This window comes from Condylostylus longicornis, unplaced genomic scaffold (assembly GCF_029603195.1).
Source record: "Condylostylus longicornis isolate FDR11 unplaced genomic scaffold, ASM2960319v2 ptg000036l, whole genome shotgun sequence".
NCBI classification, from domain to species: Eukaryota; Metazoa; Arthropoda; class Insecta; order Diptera; family Dolichopodidae; genus Condylostylus; species Condylostylus longicornis.
In genome coordinates, this window is record NW_026578005.1 from 492,358 (window position 1) to 514,250 (window position 21,893).

Sequence of the window (21,893 nt, forward strand, 5' to 3'; positions counted from 1 at the left end):
TTTGAATATTAAGTGGAAAAGTTTATATAATCAGATGTTATCATTGGTAATAATATTGTTTCGCCAAGTATTCTTAAATTTGACAATTCTAAATACATAGTTCAATAATTCAACTTCAGCTGCTTTACTTTAAAATTACACCGCAAAACATAATTATGAGAAAATTGTATACTATGCAATTATTTAAATATAACATTGCTTAAAATAAATAATTACAAATACTAATAAAGTAAAATTATTTCTTGTACCATAATTTTTGTTATAATATACGTACCGTAATATATTCAATATAATGCACATTTTCTCTTAAATTACATACATAAATAAAATTCTATGTAAATCAGTATAAAATAAAATAAACTTAAATAGGGGAGAAAATTCTTATTACCTTTTAGAAAAAAATTTTGTTTTTCTAGAATTTAAATAAAAAATACTTTATTTACCAATTTCATTGTTAAGACTAAACCACATGGAAAATTTTTAAGTTATTAATATTTTTTAAATGATTATGAAATTTTTCTTAAACTAAAACAAAATAGTTTTTTGTTCATATACAAAATATAATAATATGTAAGTTTGTATATTTTCCAGATAAAATTAGAGAATATTATTTAAAAATGAAATTTTATTTAAAGTTTATTAATTTTTATGTTCACATTATCCTTTTTATATCCGTACGAACGTATGTTCGAAGAGTATAAAAAATTTGCACTACCGTTTGTAACGCTAAGAAATAATGGTCAGAAATGTAGACTCAAGTACATGTTTTAGATCGTGGTCGAATTCTGAATCGATTTAACGTTGTAAGTCTGTCCGTCCGTCCCAGTGATAACTCAAAAACTAATTAAGATAAATTTACCAAATTTTCACAAATGATTTATTATAATAATTTTTAGCACCCTATTTAAACTGGATATGATCGCGATATGAATATGATTTAAACTGGATACTGGTTCGGGTAGCTGCCACACCAACTTCAAAATTTATATGATTATATCTTAGAAACTATAAAAGCTGTGGTGTTGAAATTTCGTACAAGTAAATTTATAAGTATGACCAATGTGTTTGATAAAAGCCGTTCACACTGCTTGGTTCGTTCTGGTAGCAACCATGCAACTTTAACTGTAGTCTAGCCATATCTTAGAAAATATTGAAAACACAGTACTGAAATTTTCCATAAATTAATATGGTAATACGACAACTTAAAGTCATAGTCTGTTCCATAGTCAGGTATGGCATATTTATTCACACATGGGATAATAAATTCGTACGGTATCACAGAGTTGACAAGGTCAACTCTACTTTTTCTCGTTTTATTTTAAATTATAATAATGTATGTGATAGTACCATCTTTTATTAAAAAAATTTTAAGAAAAATTTAACAGAAACAAAACAAAAAAAAAAATTAAAACCTTAAAAAATGAATTCATATAAGAACACACTTTACGACCGAAGTCACTTATTAAAAAACCTCGAAAATGGCAGTAAGAGTATCTTGAAAGAAATATGTGTGTACTTATTTTCATGTAGGTTTTCTTTTTTTTTTGTGCAAGAAACCAAATTTTCTTAGAATTTTACACATGCATGCTAGATGTATGTATACGAAAATGTATGTACGGAATATAAACTATTTCATTTTATGTTCACATTCTTTATACAAATTATTGCGATGCAGTTTTTTCTTCAGAAAAATTAAAAAAAAAAGGAAAAATAGTAAAACAAAATAAAATATGAAAAATATAAGAAAACCAAAAACTTATATATAGGAAACCACATATTATAACACCACAATGTGTAGCATGGATTCCTTTTCCTTCCGATTCACATTATATAAAATAACACATTTTGTATACAATAACATTGTATACATTATATTTTAATTATTTGTATATATAAATATACATACATATTATTATATAATGTGTTTAAAAATATTATAATATGAGAAAGTGTTCCTTTTCTTTTTCAAAATGAAAAAAAAAAAATCATTTCTTCCCTGGTTAATATTTCCCTTTGATGAAAAATAATTTTAAATATGGTTCTTAAACCCCTAGTATACACAATAATAATAAAAACAATAAAGAGTTTTAACGTTTAATACGGTTTTAGATCGTTCATTTTTGAGCACAAAATGAACAAAAAAATAAAAAAACAAAAATGAAAATCTCAAAAAAGGACTTTTTAAATATTAAATCAAGAAAATGTTGGTTTCATTTATATTTTTGTTTTCTTTGTTCCTAAAATTTTTTTTTTTTGTAGAAAAAAAAAGTACCATACCTACTTGTTTATTTTAATTTTTCTTTAATATTTTTTTTTTCTTTTAAGTTTTTATTCGTTCTTGAAAACCACAAACTTTGTATTAAAAATAACATTAAGAGTTGTCTAATAAATAATGCAGGCAATGTGATGCAATAAAATGCATTTAAAAACAATTTTTATATATATACAAAAATGCCTAAATACAAAAAAAAAATAAAAAATTTAAAAAAGAATTTTCATGAGAAGAGAAAACGAACTGGAAAACATTAAAAAATAGAAAATCTTTTCAAACGAAATTTTCTTTTTGTTTTGAGTTGCTTAGAAATTCTTATTTTTAAATTTTATAAACAGTGTCGGACCTGTTTGGTATTGATTATTGCAATCAATATTATAGAAAATCTATGAAAAACAGCGCTTTTTTGGAAAAAAAATTTAGGGTTTGTTCCAAATTTAAGAAAGTATGTGATAAATAAGTTTTAAAAACGAAATCAATAAAAGTTAATTTTTATGATTCAAAAATCATTTCTAACAAAATCTCAATTAAAATACTATTTCCCTTACTTAAATATTAGTTACCTAACCAATTCTAGGCAAATGGATGTTGAACTCTTCTTCCGTTTACCGGGTCACAGTCTAGTGTCTTTCCGGGAGAGATGGTCGAGATTAAGAAGGCTCTGAATTGGTTGCAATGTGATATCGGCCGATAACATCAACATTTTCAATGACAGTCAGATCACAATAAGGGCATTAGAATCAGAGGTCTCTACATCCAGAACGGTCCTAGAGTATAGGTCGCTTCCTAACGAGTTCGAGGTAAATTTGGTATGGGTCCGTAAACATAGTAGGACTCCGGGATACTGTAAGACGGACAAGCTTGTGAGGCAACATCTGGGCATGTCTCTAAGCACCCAAAAGCAACTGTTGTGCAACGCAAAAATGAAGCGCACCAATCTTACTTGGCTGAATGAAGCAACGTGTAACGCGACAAGGAATCTGATTTCTCTCGAACGGAAGGATATAAATGATATAGTAGCGATTCTGACAGAACAATACCTGACTGCCTAACATGTAAGAAGGATGTGCCGCCCTGTAAATTATCTCTGCAGAAGCTACTGACATGAAGGACAGGAGGAAATGACGGTCCACCTCTCTATGCTGATGTCCGGCGCTGACGAAATCTTGTCGGAGATTTGTTCGGTCATATTTCCTTGGGCGCGTTATGGTCTAAGCGAATGTGAATTTAGGGATTTAAGCCGATTTTTGAGAAGCTCGGGCTGGTTCGAAAAAGGGAGGGAAAAGAGATTCGGCAGTACCACAACGGATTAGGCCCTGTTGCTAATCACACCAAAAATCATGTCATTGTGGTAAGTCCAATACTGGATTTTATTCAACACATTATTTTACTAAATTTTTATAAATAAAAATGGAAAAAAACAACTAAAAGTTTAAGCAAAAAAAAAAAACTTTCAGGTTATGCTTGGAGTTATAAACAAAATACGCTATTAAATGAAACAAGGAAAACAAAAATATAAAAATGAAAACGAAATGTAGAAAAAAATCAAAACATAAAATGAAATAAGAATAAAACTGAAAAGGAGTCAAAACCAACAATAAGGTTCAAAAATATGTTATACTTTTGACTGTGCACTTAAAAACCCCATATATACTTGTATAGAAAATGGAAAATGTATAAAGGAAAACTAATTGTTTTTTTTTTATTTTTCCTTCTTCTTATTTTGCTATTTCATTTCATTTTTCTATTTTTAATTTTCCTTTTTCGGTATACTTATTTCATTAATTACAATTTAAACTAGTACAAAATGTAATTTGTTTCATTTTAATTTCTCATTACTTTCTACTCGTACACATTATACATGTATACATATACGGAGTAACACATATTTTGTATGTGTTGCAGGAATAAGTAGGTAAATTTAAAGTGCAATTGCCACAAAATTAAAAAGAAAAAAAAAAAAACTTGAAAATACAAAATAATAAATTTAATTTTCTTAAATATTCTAGGATTATTTGCGATTATAATTTCTTATGTTGGTTTCTTTTTGGATAATTTTAAGATTTTTAATTATCATTTGTGTGTAACAATATTTTAAAAAGAAAATTACTTTACTGTACATAAAATTTTAGGAATAATTTTCTAGACATTTTTTTTTAACATACGCGCTTATTTAAAATCATACAACCATAGGTAATACGTAAGTATTTTTACACATACGTTTTGTATTTCATTTTAATTGTATAAATACCATTGGTATTTTGTATTTAATTCACTGCAAAACAGTAAATGTACAAGTGATTTTTTATATTTTTTGTATGCGACCAACATTTAATAAGATGTTTCGAAGGGTATTATAAATTTACTTTATCGTTTGTAACTCTAAAAAAAAAATGGTTTGAGATATAGACATACTTGTATGTTATTGATTAGCGTCGAATTCTAATCAGTCATATCTCTCCGTCTGTGTATCTGACCGCCCGTTCCACCGATAACAAAAAAACTAACGTAATTAAGTTAAGCTCACCAAATTTTTACAAATAATTTATAATAATAAAACCCTATTAAATTTGGATGTGATTGAGTCACTGGCTCGGATAGCTGCCACACAACTTCAAAATTTTTTTGGCTATATCTCAGATTGAAGCTATAATTTAGTAATTTCGCTCAAACAACTATATTATTGGAGCTGTTATGCGTGATAAAAGTCATTGAAATTGTTTGGCTCCTTCTGGTAACTAACATACAACTTCAAGAATTACTTGGCATTGCCTCAGAATTCATTGAAGCTATAATTTAGAAATTTCGCTGCTACGTGTGGTAAGACTCGTTTATATTTCTTGATTCCTTGTGGTAGTTGCCATACAACTTCGGTAGTTTATTAACTATTGAATTTGCAATGGTAAAATTTTGCATAAACGATAATAGTAATATAGCCATTATTTTCAGTAAATATCTTTCAGGCGGTGTGAATTTGTATGGTGACTGCCATATATAATGTATAAAATAGCACTATACATATAAAAAAAAGAAGGTCGAGTGAAACACTGTGGGCTGTGGCAATTTATTTATACAACTCTTAATATTATTCATTCGTACCGGTATCACAAAGTAGACACGCTCAACTCAACTTATTCTCAGTTTTCTCATATTTTAATTATTTTAATGAATTTAATATTTTAACACTTTTATACAACTTATTGTATGGTACTTTTATAATCATAAACACTTAATAATAGTTAGTTTTAGTTTAATTTTTTTCAAAAAAAAAAAATTAATATTTTTAAATTTTCTCTTGAACAAAAATGGCTTATGTTCTCTGAACAATAAAGTTTTGTAAATTAATTCACTTGAATATAAACGAGAAGTAACATCTGAATGCAATTAGATATAATAATGGTATATAGATTATAAATATGTATATACAATATGTAACGTATGTGTAAACAACAAAATACACATGAAAATTATGCAATGGTATACTAAAAAAAGAAGATAACTGTTTTTAATGTGAACAGTTTATATTTCAGTTAGAAAATTAGTGATAATAAAACTTGTTTTATATACCGTTAGCACTGAATATAAAAAATAATGTTGTATGTCGTAATTATTAAAGAAAAAGAAAAGAATATTAAGTAGAAAACATTGTTTTCACTAAAATCGTTAAATGCATATGTGGATTTTTCCAAAAATTATTCTTTAATGTTCATGTAAATAACTATTATAATAATCTTTTAATTCACTTAACAATTAATATACGTGAATTCGTTGGTATAATAATAATATTATGATACATATTAACACTCTAATGAAAGTCTTATGGAAAACTTTGTTTACTACAAGTATTATTGCGTTCCATTTCAGTACATAAAAAATTCGAAATATATAATATCTCAGGTTAAACATTTCGAGTGTTTTAAGGCAACAGATAGTTTCACATTGATATAAAAAACTATTTGACTTTATTTGTTTTTGTTTCTGTACTGTAGTCTAAAATTTTCAAAGAAAATACAGCGCCCCATTTGAAAATTACTTTTAACAAAACCGAAGTAGCTCAGATTATTACATTTCTTTATACAGAGCGTAACAAAATGTTATTTGGAATAATTTCGAATTTGAATAAATTTTAATGCTGCGACCGAATAAAAGAATTCTTAATAGTTATTCCTTGGTTCCAGTATCAAGTTGGATTCGTCATGTACCACTGCAGTTTGAATTATCATGATCTTGCTCCACGGAAGAGGAGACAGTGAAACAGATCTTATGTAGCTGTAAAGTCGGTTACCTTATTCTATTGCTCCATTAACTTCCGGAAATATTAGTAAAGAAGCGATTTACAAACTGACAACTAAATTTATGCTTGTAAAATTATTTAAAGTTTTGTTTTTGATTGATTCAAAATATACTTTTATTGTAAGTAAACCTAAACTACATTTCTTTCTAATTTTAAAATCATTTAAAATTATTACAATATTTTGGTAATATTAATTTTGAATGGCAATCTATTTAATCGAAACTTTTTATTATCACGAAAAACAATAACTTGATATTTATTAAAAAACCAAAATTTTTCCAAATAATTTTCCCAATATTATTATTATACAAAATATTATTACAAAAATTAAAATAAAATGAAATATTTAAATTATTATCGTATGATTTTATTTTACTAATAATCAAATTATAAATTTTAAATTCCGTTTTATTATATTACATGTTTTTAATTCATTAAACAAAATTTAGTTATTTCTATTGAAATATTGCATCCTTTTTTTTCCCCCAAATTTTCATAATAATCTAATATTTTGACTATTCTGATCAAGCTGAATAAAAGCGATTTTCTATATATATAGTTGAATTAAAGAGTTTTTTTATTCTAAATTTATTTTTAGCAAATTTTATTTATATTAAATGAATTAAAATTGTGTATTTTGTTAGTCGCACTTTTTTTTTACCATTATTGTAGATAATTTACATATTTTATACATGCTTGGAGTTCGTACTAATTTGTGTTAAGCAAAAAATTTATGAGATATTATTTTTAAATATTTTCGTAAAAAAATTCAAATTCTTGGTTTTGTTTCAAAGATTTTTAGTAATTTTTCAATAAATTTACCTTTTAAATTAGAATAAAATTCAAGCATCTAGATCAAATCAACCCTTTTATTATCTAACTGCAATACTTTAGCAAGCTATACGATTCAAGGCCAACCAAAAGAATAATATTGATTAGTTTCTATATAAGAGAAAATTTTAATTCTACTTTTCTATTTGATAATCGCTTAGATACTATTTATCCGACGAAATTTAAGATATAATCAGAGTGTGACCGAAGTCGTATATTTAAACACTGTTTTACGTTAGATTTTGTGTGATGGCAAATAATAAAAGCTATTTTATTCTAATTCAGTTTACAATCAGAAGTTTTGAAGTTGAAATGACGATAAATTATTTTTCCACGACAATTTTGTACAGTGATCAGTTAACTTTTATTTTAATTATAAAATTTGTAACAAAATTATTAAATTTTAATGTAAAACCTAAGAACTCATCAGATAATTTCAGTCTAAGTCCGAAACCAGTCATCAGGTTTTGTCATAAACTTAATTTTAGTTTTTTTTTTTTCTTATATGTAAGCGGCATTTTATAAAAGAAATGTACTTTTCAGAATTCATTTAATAAATAACAAACTTATATTGTAATTTTACTTTATTATAAAATTATCTTATCAGCATATAAATTATGGTTTAGAATGCATAAATAATATTATTGTTCATAATATATGTATGTATATAATATAATAATGTATATTTATAGTACAATATGATTGTATTATTTTAAATAAAATGCAATAATTGTATAAATGCTAAATCAGCAAAGTTAATTGATTTGCAATGAAGTATAATGTTTTATTCAAAAAAGGTAAATTTAGACATACACGTTATATGTATATACATATTTAAATGTATATGAATATATTATAATATGCGCATATGTTTGTGTACATATTATATTATATAATGTTGGTATGTCATTTTCTAATAAACAATTATTCATTATGTTACATAAATATTTATGTTCTAATAAATAATTTAGATAAAAATTTTAAAAATTGCACATTCGTACTTCGAAAGGTTTTATTATTATGGAAAAAAAATTAGATTCAAGTTTTAATGTGTGACGATATAAAAAAAATTGTGAATGCTTTAAAGTCGTTAATATTTGTAGAGGGTGAGAGGACAAAGGAGGAAGGACAAAGAATGGTTTAAAAATTCTCTATTATTAATTCATGCATTAATATTTAGGTAATTATTCCTAAAACTAGCTCATTTGAAAGGGGAAATGTGGCAAAAATGTGTGGTACGAGGCAATAAAGAAACACAGAACTTGATAATCGAACGATAACATGAAGTAATCACCTTTCTTTCTTTAGCACTGCCTTTAAAAGGAATAAAATAACAAAATCAATGTTTGTAATCAGTATTCATTCGCATAAATTCTAAAATAGTCAATACTAATTCAAAAATTATAAAATTGTGATTAATTAAACCATATTGTAAATTAAAATTTTTATTCAGTAAATTTAACATTAAGCCCAAATATTAATCAAAATCATAATTTAATTATAATAAAATTTTATGTTTTTCATTGCTTTTTATATAGCATTCATGATAAGATTTTAAAAAATTTTAAATGGCATTTAACATTTAATCATCGTACCGTACCGTACTTGTAATTTTTTATTAAATAATTTTCTCTTTATTACAAATTATATCAAAATTTATTATGTATGTAAAAATCTCAAAAACAGATATTTTATTAGTATAATATGAAATCATTATATTTGCGCCTATTCTGACAAATAATATTCGATATTTTAACAAAATAATATAAATTACTAAAAATTTATTTAATAGATTTCATAAAATATTTTGTGTCAAATTAAACCAAAAACAAAAAAAAAAATGAAAATCTTACTATATTTTTCAAACAGATATACATATATATTATACTTGTATAACATTAGCATACACATGAGTTACAACTATACATTTAAAGCATACCAGATTTTTGCAAATTCTACAAAACATTTTTGCATCACGTTTCATTTTCATGTAAAGCAAACAGTCTATTTCAATGTTATCTGAAATATAACAGATATTTCGAAAAAAAAATAACTGGTTCACTAATCAGAAATCTATGAAACTACAATATTTTGGTGATATTTACACGAGCAAAGTGTCATTCGGCCTTTGAATGATATTAAAATGAGTATTTTTAAAAAAATTTTTAATTTTCAATAGCGGCACAATATTATCCGGGCGTCAAATCATGAATTCTTACAAAAATTTCAAGAATCGAAAACTAGCAGGAAAAACTTCTAATAACAAAAAGGTGAAATAACCATAACGATTTACCAAATATTTCATTTAAATGAGATGGCAATCTAAGAACGAATAATATACAAATTCCAATTCATAAAATATTTAATGAAGTGTTAAAAATATGTTTTATAATATTTCATTATATTACATTATACGAATTCAATTATGTGTAGATATACATATATGTAATTTGAAATAGCTGTAAGGTGTCAAGTACAGATTATGAATAAAAATAAAATATTTCATATTATACATATTTCATTTTCTCATGATTTCATTAATGGAAAGAATCTAAGGATAAAAATTGTTAATTTATTTTCTAGTTTTTTTTTTGTAATATATTGAATAATATGAGTATATCTACTATAAGAGTGAAATTTACCACCAATGCAATAAAAATAAATGATTTTGGTTCTTAATAAATTAAGTAAATTAATAATAATATAAAAATTTTATATAAGTATATAGGCTTTTTAATAACAGAATTATTATTATTAATTTCTTGTCAATTTTGAAACATAAGATTTACACAAAATTAATATGATTTTTCTTCTTTACGTATAAGAAAAATAATTTCAAAACAAAAAAATTGATTCAGAACTCGAACTAAAAAACTTTAATCCCTTCTTAGAGGGTACTAAAACTATTGCATTTAACTTATAAATGCAAAATTATTGATTCAAAATTATATAGCATCAGACTTATTATGAAACCGATAAGCAAAATCGTTTAAAAATTCAGTTCTCATATCATGCAATATATGAACTTTCCGAACCATTACCTGTACACAAAAATTCACACACGAAGTAGTTCTTTTAATTAAAAAAAATTAATAAATTTCAATTAACAATAGTAAGCAACAAAGAAATCGCCCAATAATTATAAAGACATAAAATTTAAGTAAGAACCAACATATGTGAGCTAAGATTTCTTTCGCACGCTTTATGTTAATTCAAAAAGGTAGTTATAGGCACTATAAATAAAATTATACGCATATCCTTAAATCACATTTACCAATGTCCTTAATTATAAAATTAAAAGAAATTCATAAAAAAAAACTTTTAAAAATTCGATATTTAAAACATTTATAATTTATTTTTAATATAAGAAAAATTCATAAATTGAATATTAAAATTGGAACATTTTTAAAACAAATTTATTATTAAATGATAATTTTTTTTATTCATTTAAAATTCATAAAAGAAGAAAACCATTATGTAAATTTCCAATTAAAATATTCAAAAAATCTTATACACAGGGTGATTAAGAAAATTCGATTTTCTGCTATATCTGAAAGATTTAAGAAGCTTAAAGCTTCAGCAGCTGGACAAAATTCTGTAAAAAAAAAATTATAAAGTTTCAAAAAATTTCGTACGAAAGTATCGGCTTAAAGAAAACTAAAAAAATAAGAAATGTGCAAAAATTTAATTTTTCTTAAAGTTCGACTGCTTGATATTTCGAAAGCATGTAAAATAAAAAATCAAGTAACATTTTGATGTTAAGCCTAGGCTTTTCAGAAATTGTTTGTTTGAAGCTCCTATCTCTTTCGGAATGAAAATTATAATTTCTATAACTCGGAAACTCTTGTAATATTGCATTTTGGCGGGAACAAAAGTTTTACCCATTTTCGACCCTTTAACCAATGATATATGTTAATGTATATCTTTCTAAATCACCTTGTATTACTATAGTTTCCTTTAATCTCTAAGATATTATCATTATTATTCAAAATTCATAATCTATAAATATTTCTGATTTTTCATTTGTTCTTTTTTCATTATTTTGCTCCTTTTTAGAAATTCGAAAAGAATTTTTTGTATATTGAACAATTTTTATAATAAAATTTTCCAATAATAAATAATAATGATAATGATAATGATAATTATTAATAATAATATTACAATAATGATCATAAATTACATTTTCATATAATATATAGAATAAATTCAATAATCGAATTTTTATTTTACAAAAATAATATCTAATTTAATAAATATTTCAATTTTTATAAAAAAATGAAATAAAATTAAAAAGATTTTTGTTTTTTTTTGTGTTTTTTAGAAAAATTTCAATAATTGGGTTTTTAATATTCAACATGAATATCCTTTCGTGTTTTAATGCAATATACATATATTACATACACATTCATACATATAATAATTCTTTATTACACACACACACACATATGTTAAGTAAAAAAAAAACTAATATTATGTGCTCCTCTATATTTCGTTTATTTCTCGTTACACAAGAAGAAGAAGGACAAGAAGCAGAGGAAAACTTTAAAATCTTATAAAAGACCCAATTTATAATGGAAGAAGTTGAGCATATATAAATTAAGAAATTTTCTTTCTATTTCTTTTATTTTATTCTTGTTTTTAAAATTAATAAAAAAAAAAGGCATTTTTTTCTGCTATAAAATGTATAAATTCAGTATACAACGTGTTCATGTGTATGTGCATAACATTTATATGCATTTTTCAAACCAAAGAATGAATTATTTTTATGTCACACCATTGTTCGTGCCTATATGGAATTTAAATAAAATTGCAAAAGGAATAAAAAGAGCGAGCAAGAAAAAAAAAAGCAAGAACAAAACAAAAAGAGAACAACATTAATAAAAAAAAAAATAAGGAACAAAAATTTATAAATTTTTTTTTTTTATTCTTTTCAGTTCAGTTCAATTCTTCTTAAATTTTTAACTAAGAATACACTTTCGGAAAACAATAAAAGAAGAACAAAAAAATAATTTACCAAAAAAAAGAAAACGAACAGGACAAAAAGGGACGAAATGCTGAAAACTTTTTTTTTTCTCACTGCTTTTCAAAAAAGTAACAACAAGAAGAAAAATATAATAAAAACAAAAAAAAAAAAAAAGAAACATAAGAATTGAAAATTACACATTTGTAATATTATAAGAAATAAATTTAGTTCCCAAACGTGAAAAATTCATTTTAAATATTTCCGCAGTGGTTTTCGTAACTTTTCATTTCTTTCCATTTCCGATACATACAACAACCATGTGTACTTACGTACTTACATTCATATGAACTTATTATAATATGTACTAAGCATATATATTCAATTCATAAGTGTTATATTATTATATACTGTGTATAAAATTATTGTATAAAAATTTATTTTATTATAATGGTGAATAAGTATGTTTGCTATACAGAAATTCTTTTATGCATTCATTATTATAGAAGCGCATATAAAGAGTACATATAAGTTGATGCTGTAGGTTCATACACATTGTGTATATAAACACAATATGTATCTGTTATATATAATATAATATGAAAACACTTCCTTTCTTCTGTCTTTTCTTATATACAAATAATAAAAGCAATAATAACCTATAAATATATTTAATATAATTTAAAGAAATATTCTATCCTACATACATATACATGTGTATATGTTTATATAAATAATTCACATAAACTTTCAATAATATATAAAAAATAAGAGATTTTTTTTTTAGTGTTACCACAAATAAAATGACAAATTTTAATTAAAGAAAAAAAATTACTGTACTTATATACAAGTAATAAAAGCTATAATTATTTTTTTATAGCAAATTTTCATTATTGTTATTTTAATCTTTAAACAAAATAAATATTAAAATTCTTCTTCAAATTTATTATTAAATTTTCGAGTATACGAATAATTTATGAAAAATACTCATATAGCAAATCAAAATAAGCAAATCTTAAGTGAATATAATAAATTTAATTTATTAATTGTTATTTTAAATATTAAAAATGTTGTCTAACTTGCAAATTTCGAAATAATATTTCAGATAGCCATAAATAGCCTATAAGTGTAAATAATTAATAATTTTTATCAAATCAAATAATAGTTCTTTTAGCTTTATCTGTTTTTTCTAACAAAAACCGCTCCGATTGAGTTAAAAGCTATTTAGTTACATAACAAGTACAAGTTTTTCGTAGTTTTTGTTCGATTATAATTCCAAATTTTGTATTTTCCAATAATATTGGAAATTCCAAATATTTTATAAGTTTTAAAAAAAATGAGGAATTTTTGAAAATTTCGAAGTAAAATGTTGGAATGTATAATAAATGTCTGAAAATGTTGTCACAATATGAAATAAAATTATAAATTTCTATTAAAACCAAAAAATACAGAAAAAAATATTGAAAACGATTGAAATACTGAATCGACTTCCGATGTATAAAAAAATGACAAAAAAATCTTAAGCATTTGAATTATGTAAAAATATGTAAAAATATAGTTTTTTCATAAGGTATACCATGATTTTATGACTATAAAAACAATTTTTTAATAATATTTAAAATAATTTTTGTAAGTCGCTAGATTGGTCCCCGAACCTGCCAAGCTCCTTTACACAGACATATATAATTGAACATATGACGGCAAAATTTCATGCAACTAAGAATTTTATTAGTTTTTGAAATATTTAAAATAATCTTTTTGATTTGCATGGCCAATATCCGACCCGTTGCTTGAATTGGCCCAATTACAATAGTATTCAACCTTAATAGAAAAAGAGCTGCTTCTTATAATTTGGTAATGTTTACTTTATTTGTTTGGCGGACGGATAGACGGACATATTTAAATCAACGCAGAATTTTACGCTGGGGAAGAATATTGTATGCACATGTTCATACGGCAAACAACTCCCTCAATTGGTTTCAAACTCCACATCAAAGTTAATACAGTCTTCATTAAAATTTAGAGTATAATAAAGTTTTCTGTCTTTCAAAATCAACCCAAAAAGATAATTACCGCCTAAAAGTATGCATTTTTCTAATATAATACTACACGAATTTTCTCTAACGCATTTTTTTATAAACAAAATCAATTTGGAATCTTGCCTTCAAAAATTTCGTTGTATTTGCACAACTAGAAGTAATTTAAATTTCATTACTCTAATATACACATCTGTATTAGCATAAACTCCTATGTTCTCTAATCAAGGCATTCTAATATTGTACTTTTCATCAGTGAATAAATTATTTTGAATTTTCATTATATAAGTGTTATACAAATATTATATACGTGCTATAGTATATAACTTTTTATAGCTTTGCATTTATATCAGCTCAAGCATGAAAATTATATTAGTTTTCTTATTTAATATTTAATAAAAATTGGTAACACTGAAATATTTTAAATATATCGTAAAATATAGTATGTATATGTGTATGTAGATGTAATGGTATAAATCAAATTGTTAAAAATAACGTACGTGGTGAACTTTTCGATTGCAGTTGAAAAGGAATGTTGGTAGGTATATACACTTCCATACAGTAAATCTTGCATCACAATTTCACTTTTTCTCTTATATTTTTTTTTTCCTTTTGTATACAAGAACATGGTAAGCTGTATCAACGTGCCTCAAAAGGACCATTTCAAAATTTAGAAACTGTGGTAGTTTATTTCTTATGTTTCCTTTCTATTTTTGATAGCGGAACAATAATGAAATGTTATTCATACATACACCCATATAATAAACAACATATCTACTATAATATGCTTATATTTCACACACACATGTGGGTATGTGTGTAAATTATATATTTTATTCATACATTATTATTTGTGTAAGTTGAAAAAGAAATAAAAATAGTTCTTTATCTATAAATTCAATAATTCTGGTTTGTATCCAAGGACAACAATAAAAACTTTTACACAAAAACCAAAAAATTAAAGAACAAAAACAAAAAATACAAAAAAAAAAGAATCAAGGACCAAAATATTCACACCAGAAAAAAAGTAATTTTTATATTTTTTTTTTTCGCTTATTTTGTTTGCTGCATTTTATTTAATGTTGAACAGGAGCGTATCAAATTATTTGACAAAAATCGCCATAATTAGTACAAAATATTTTAGCTATCGTAACTTTTCTTTGAATTTACTCTCACTAACATAAATTTATTAGAAAACAGAGTTAAAATTTTCTTATTATCAACAATTTTAAGAGAATAGGGGAATTCTTGAAATCGAAAAATAAAATTTTTAAAATTACAAATAAGTTGATTAAAGTATTGAGAAATTAAAAATATTTCTTGTTAACAATTTCCGCCACCAGTAGTTTAGGCGGCTTAAACTTTTAGATATGGTTGATTGGTTGGCTGAAGTGGTAGATGCAGTAGGTGTACTGCACACAATTTAGCAAAAATTTACTGTTTTGCTACCAGTATCGTTATGCTATCACTGCCATTGTAGACTGCCGTCAGGCAGGCAATGTCCCTCCGAGACATTTGCAGGAGCCGATCCGGTTTCCTAATTTCGTATTTTGGACACATTTTTGTTGGTGACCCGCAAGTGGACAGGGCTTTCCACCTGGTGTCTGTTCACGATAAATAATACCAATATATTCATTTTCAATGTGTTGGTGAAAGCAAAAACTCATTCCGCCACCGAAATGCCCATAACTGAGAAACACCCACATCCGTTTGTTTGTGCTATAATATGGTGGCCCGCAACCCAAAGAAGTGTGACACTATGTAGACACGCCCCCGCGAGCTCACAACAGCATTGGCCCGCCAGCTTCGAGGACACCCTAGGTGACCTTAGAATCAAAATCTCGACCCTTCACTATTCTCGCGATATTACTAGCTCCCCTGTTTTTCGCATGGTTTCAATATGCCGGAAACTTCCTCCTGAAAGACACTCGAAGCCGATACGATTCAAATCTATATTTTAATCATATATTTTTTTGAATTGAATAAAATATAGAGGAAAGCATAAAGTTATATTCATCCATAACACAGCATCCATAATTAAACAAATTTTATTAAATGGAACACTTAGCTTATATTTAACCTTCTTTTGTGGACTTTGATTCAAAGTTCATAATTAAATTTTTCAGTTGACACATAATTCATCAGGATTGTGAACCTACCAGATTCATAATTTATTCCATGCATGAAGCTACAAATAATTTGGAAATTATATTCAAAATTTTTTAAGAATAAATTTTAAATAAAAGGTCATATTTTTGTCAAAGAAATTGCTATTAAACTGTTTTTAGTGCATTAATCCAAAGATGAGCGCCTTGAAATAGACTACAATCACCATAATATTTGTGTTTTTCTTTTTTGTTTTAATACGATCCTGATTTTAGGAAAAATTATAGTGCATATTTTTACTACGCTCCTTGGCGGTTTTCAGTTTTAATTTTTTTTTTTTCTTCGTTTTCCTTTTATTTCATCATACAAATTGTACAAATGAACAGAAAAGAAAAAATGCATTACGAATTTTCTTTTTTGTATGCTTTTCTTCTAAAGTCTCAAGTGATTTTCTTGTTCCATATTCATTTTGTTATAAGTCAACGATGGTTTTTCAATTTTCTTTATTTTTATTTTATTATTTTTCTTTATTTTTCTTATTTTAATGCACATCGAGCTGAATTACAAATGAAATATAAAATGAAAGCACTAAAAGTAACCAAAAACTCTGAGCTATTGCAAAAGGGTACATCATTTTTTTTTTTTCGAAAATAAAAAAATAGCAAATAACTATAAAAGGACTGGAGATTTTCTTTTACCAAAAAAAAAAAAATATTATAGAAATATAAAAATATAACAATATGCACATTTGTATAACATATATTTGTATATACTTATAAATATTTTAAATATATAAATATTTCATTTATATTTAAACCCTATCAGCTAGTTAGTTTTCTTACTTATGGTATACTTGGAATCCTTTCTATATAAATTTATTCTTATTTATTATTATGTATTTTTTTGTTTTTTCTTTTATTATATTGTTTTTATATAGGATATTGTACAAATCTATATTATAGTTTTTATGTATAAAATATATTTTTTTTAAAAATAAGTTCATGTATTTTTGAGGATTCTTTTGTAATTCTATTTACACTTAAATCAATTTTCCTCTTTGTGTTCAGTGGAAGAAGTCAAAATGATAGAGTAAAAGAATGAAAGGAAAATAAAAAAAAAAAATTTTTTTTAAAGGAAAGGACAAAACCCTGACAGGATTTTTAGTTTTTATTCTATTCTAAAGAATATTCTTCTGACAGTTGAACTTATTTATTAGTTTATATAGCGGAACTTTTTATATAATTTCTTTTATTTTTTATAATATTATGCAGATTTTAACTGATAGACTTCACTTTATCGAAAATTTGAAAGTTTAAAAGCTTATAAAGAAAAAAAAAATAAACGAAAATGGAAAAATTATCTTTAATTTTTCATATTAATTTAAGAATTTTTTTTTCAACACATTAACACGTTTAGTATTTTTAAACTACTAAAAAATTTAATATGCATTTCTTATATCGTACATTAGGAAGAATAATAACCCAACTCAAAAATATTAGTTCGACTTCCGGAATTTCAAATGGTTATAGCCGAGTATAAATTACTAACGATGGTTAAAAATAGGTGGTATAGAACTGTTCTACAAGTATATGAACAAATTTTCTGTTTTATTTTGTTACAAAAAAGCTTTATATATTATAAAATATAATAGTAATAAAAGAAAGTTTTGTGACTCTTGCGACATTTTGGCTTATGTCATTGTTCTAGCAAATGTGTGATATACACGTATGTAATGTATTTAACATAAAACTGGTATCCAGATACCAAACGAATTGAGCATAAATTGGCGTAAATTAATTGACAAAACGCTTTGAATTTTTAAAAATTTTCAAAATAGAAGGTTTATTTAAGTAACAGGCACAATATCTATTTATAAGATTTCTTGTAGCATCTCATGTAAAGAAGAATACTTGGTAGTCATGTGAATTACAGTATAAAGCAAATGTGAAGAAAAATTTGTAAATAATTTGTTCATATTTCTGTAGCTCATTAAGTAGATATTTCGGTTAGAAAGTGGTAGGTCACTGGATCGAGTCAACTTAAAGAAAAATTTTTTAATTTTGTCTGCCTTGACTCGTTCCTTTGATTACGTCATTCATCTGTTCTGGAATTATATGAAGAAATTGCCATTAGTTATTCTTATAAGAATTAAGTAATGTTAATAATATTGATTTCAGTAATTTAATTTTGTGCCAAGTTTTTAAGAGAAATGGCTAAGAAATTAAAATGTTAAGATCTGATTAAATTTTTTTCATAATTTATTAAAAATATTTCAATTATATTTTCTAACGTAATTCCAGAACGCTTAAAAAAGTAATTATTAGAATTTCCCTTAAGTTAAAATACAAGTTAAAAGCTTTGAAATTTTGTCAGTAATTATAAATTTTATATCTTATATTTAATAATAAAACTATATTAATACTCACAGAGTATTCACTTTAAAGTACCTTCGCGAGTTCTGAAAAATGAGGCGCTGATTGAGACACTATGTCCTTCCACGTGTGCTAAAAAATTTTCTTATTCTAGCTATTTAATATTAAAAGCTGAGAGATCTAATATAAATAAATGTAGCTTTAATAGGAACTTATTTCTGTAGAAGCAGAATTTTTACTTATAACGGTTAAAATAAGCGTTTTTAAATTTACGGCCCCTCAAAATCCTAAAAATGCCATTTTTTGACTACTTGTTTAATAGAAACCAAAAATATTTTTTAAATTTTGCAGACGCGAAGTAGCGACAAACTCCTTTTACCACGAAACAACATAGTCAAACATCACATTGACAAAATGGCCGTTGAAATTAAGCATTATCTAAGATGTGCTTTTTTCCTTAAATTTCAATGTAATATTTTCTTCAGACTTTAAGTTGCAAGAACCTTAAATTTTAATAACTTCTAGATAATAATTAAAATCATCACAAGAAAATGTTGGTTCTGCCTCCATCCCGTCTCATTTGAATTTTGGGCGCATTATGTTTCTGGAACTGCAGCTTTTTCCAACTATCTACAAAAACTTATAGTAAATACCATGCCATGCTGACGACATCGGGATGATGGGGAGGGGCAAATATGAAAGCACCCTATGTGACATTGTGCAAAGGGTTCTGCGAGTGCCCATTAACTTTCACTAAGAGAAGAGGGTTCCGCTACCGACATGTGATCTATGTACGCGATGGACTCCCACAAGATACTCGAATTTGTCAGAAGGATGGGTCTCGAGGGAATACTTCAAGCGTGATAATTGAAAGGGGCAATATTCCACCTTGGATTGCGATGCATTGCTACCGCATGTAGAATCAAATCTAAATGCCATACCATTAGAAAATGTAATTATTTATATTATCTGACTAATTTAACCATCGATTTCGTTCACTATGACAATTCCTCTTTCCTTTTTTTTAAATTTTTGCTCATCCTTAATGTATGCAATAATTTTATATCTACATATTTTGGTACGTTGACGAAAGTAATTTAAATAGCTAGATTTTTGCTCAAAGAAAGTATTTTCAATTATCCAAGAGAAAACTGCTTTTCAACAAACCCTTTAACTTTGTTCTTTGAACCAACTTTATTATATGCGTTTGCTCAAAGCATTTATCTATTTGAACTAAAATATTACAATTTCATATTATTATAAAACTCATAATGCAATCAGATTTTCTTTTAAACTAAAATCTTATTAACTACCAATTAAACTTTGTTCATTTCTTCTTTACTCTCGACAAAGTAAATGTAATTGTGACTTAAAGCTATTGTTCATAATAAACCCAAATCATATTTGTAATGAAATAATTTTTTTTCCTTGCATTGAAATTATTTAAAACAAAAGACAGTAACATACTATGTATGGTGCTAGTATATTTAATTTATTATCTGGTATGTGTTCAAAAAATTTTAAACACATACCAAAATTTAATTATAATTTTTTTTTATGTTTTTCTTTTGTCTTTTTAATATTCTAGAAACAAAAACTAAATATACACATTATATACGATAAAATTTTTTAAACTTATTTCACTCTATTTATTTTCTGGACTTTCTGGTGCTTATTCTAATGTTAAATGTGTCCAGAACAGGAAAATACTGAAATAAATAAGGAAATTTGTTTTGAGAGAAGAAAAAAACAAAGAAACGATAAAAAACAATAAAAGTGAATTCAACCATAGTGATAAACATCAAATAAAAAAAAAATAATAAAAATAAAAGAATAATAGAATAAAGTTAAGAATTTACTGTGTATGTGTGTATATGTGCATATTTTCTCCGGAAATTTCTCAAATAAGAAATTTTCTTTAGTTTTTTTGCTTCAAGAAAATAATCAAAGTTTAAAATAAATTTGAGTATCAATATTTATAGTAAAACAAAAAATTTTCTTTCTATTTTATTTTTTTTTTAATTTTTGTATTTTTGCTTTTTTTTTATTAATTTTTTAAATATTTAATTCAAAAATCAGAAAAATATTATTACATACTAAGGCTCAGCATTACATGAGAATTGAAAAAATATGAAAAATAATGTAAGAGCAAAGCGTATCCAATTGACTTGTTATTTACTAGACCGTTACTGAAAAGGATGTTTAAAACAATTGATTCTATTGTATAGGGCAAACATTAGAAAAAAAAGCCATAAATTCCTTATTTTTAAAAATTTTTAAAGTACATTTTTTTTTTATTATAAAAATTTAATTTATAAAATATTGTTAAAAGTCTGGAGTCAAATATTAATAAAGTTGGGTCAAACCAATAGTTTGTATTGTAGCACTTTTCCCTTCAACAAATGAAAATACTGCTCTTAAATACAGTCTATGTATACCTATCACAGTGTTAAAATTATTTTCATTCATATACGAAACTATTTCTAAGATTGCATATATTTAGGATGATGCATATATGCTGCCTTTGAAATAAAGCAAAAATAAATGTAAATAAGGATTCACATGATGCTCGACTTTAAGGTTTATTGTGTGCCATTAGCTTTTTGCGTTTATAGAAATTTGAAAAAGCTTGCGTTAAGGTGCCAAATATTCAAATTTTACAAATTTCTAGAGGTGATAACCTAAAAGTAGGTAGAGATGGGAAAAAATTTTCCTCTAACAAAATAAACTATTTGTTAGTGCCTAAAAGCTGCTACAGTGCTACAGGTTCCCACATTTCAGGTTCCCACATCCTGCGGTCTAGAAGGAAAACAACGTCAAAAATTTGAAAAAAACGGATTTTAGATAACGGTAAATTTTATCTGCATTTTGTTCTTTTAAAGTTCAGAAATTGTATGTCGTGAAAGAAGAAGCTAGCTACCATCTTTTCTGTTTTGCAAAATTTGAAAAATGTTTATGGTTTCATTGCAATAAATTGTTGAAAAATGCCGTTTTTAGGCATTTTTCAACAATTTGTTGTTAT

At 25.1% G+C, this 21,893-nt stretch overlaps 1 protein-coding gene across 1 annotated transcript in view; it reads left to right on the forward strand.

The window, feature by feature from the left end:
* LOC129608814 (zinc finger BED domain-containing protein 5-like) overlaps positions 1-19,379 on the forward strand; it is a 53,047-nt gene extending 33,668 nt beyond the window's left edge. Inside the window, exon 6 of the mRNA XM_055520551.1 lies at positions 19,357-19,379. Coding sequence (XP_055376526.1) covers positions 19,357-19,379 — 23 coding nt within the window. The remainder of the gene's footprint in view (positions 1-19,356) is intronic.
* Positions 19,380-21,893: the final 2,514 nt, after the last annotated feature.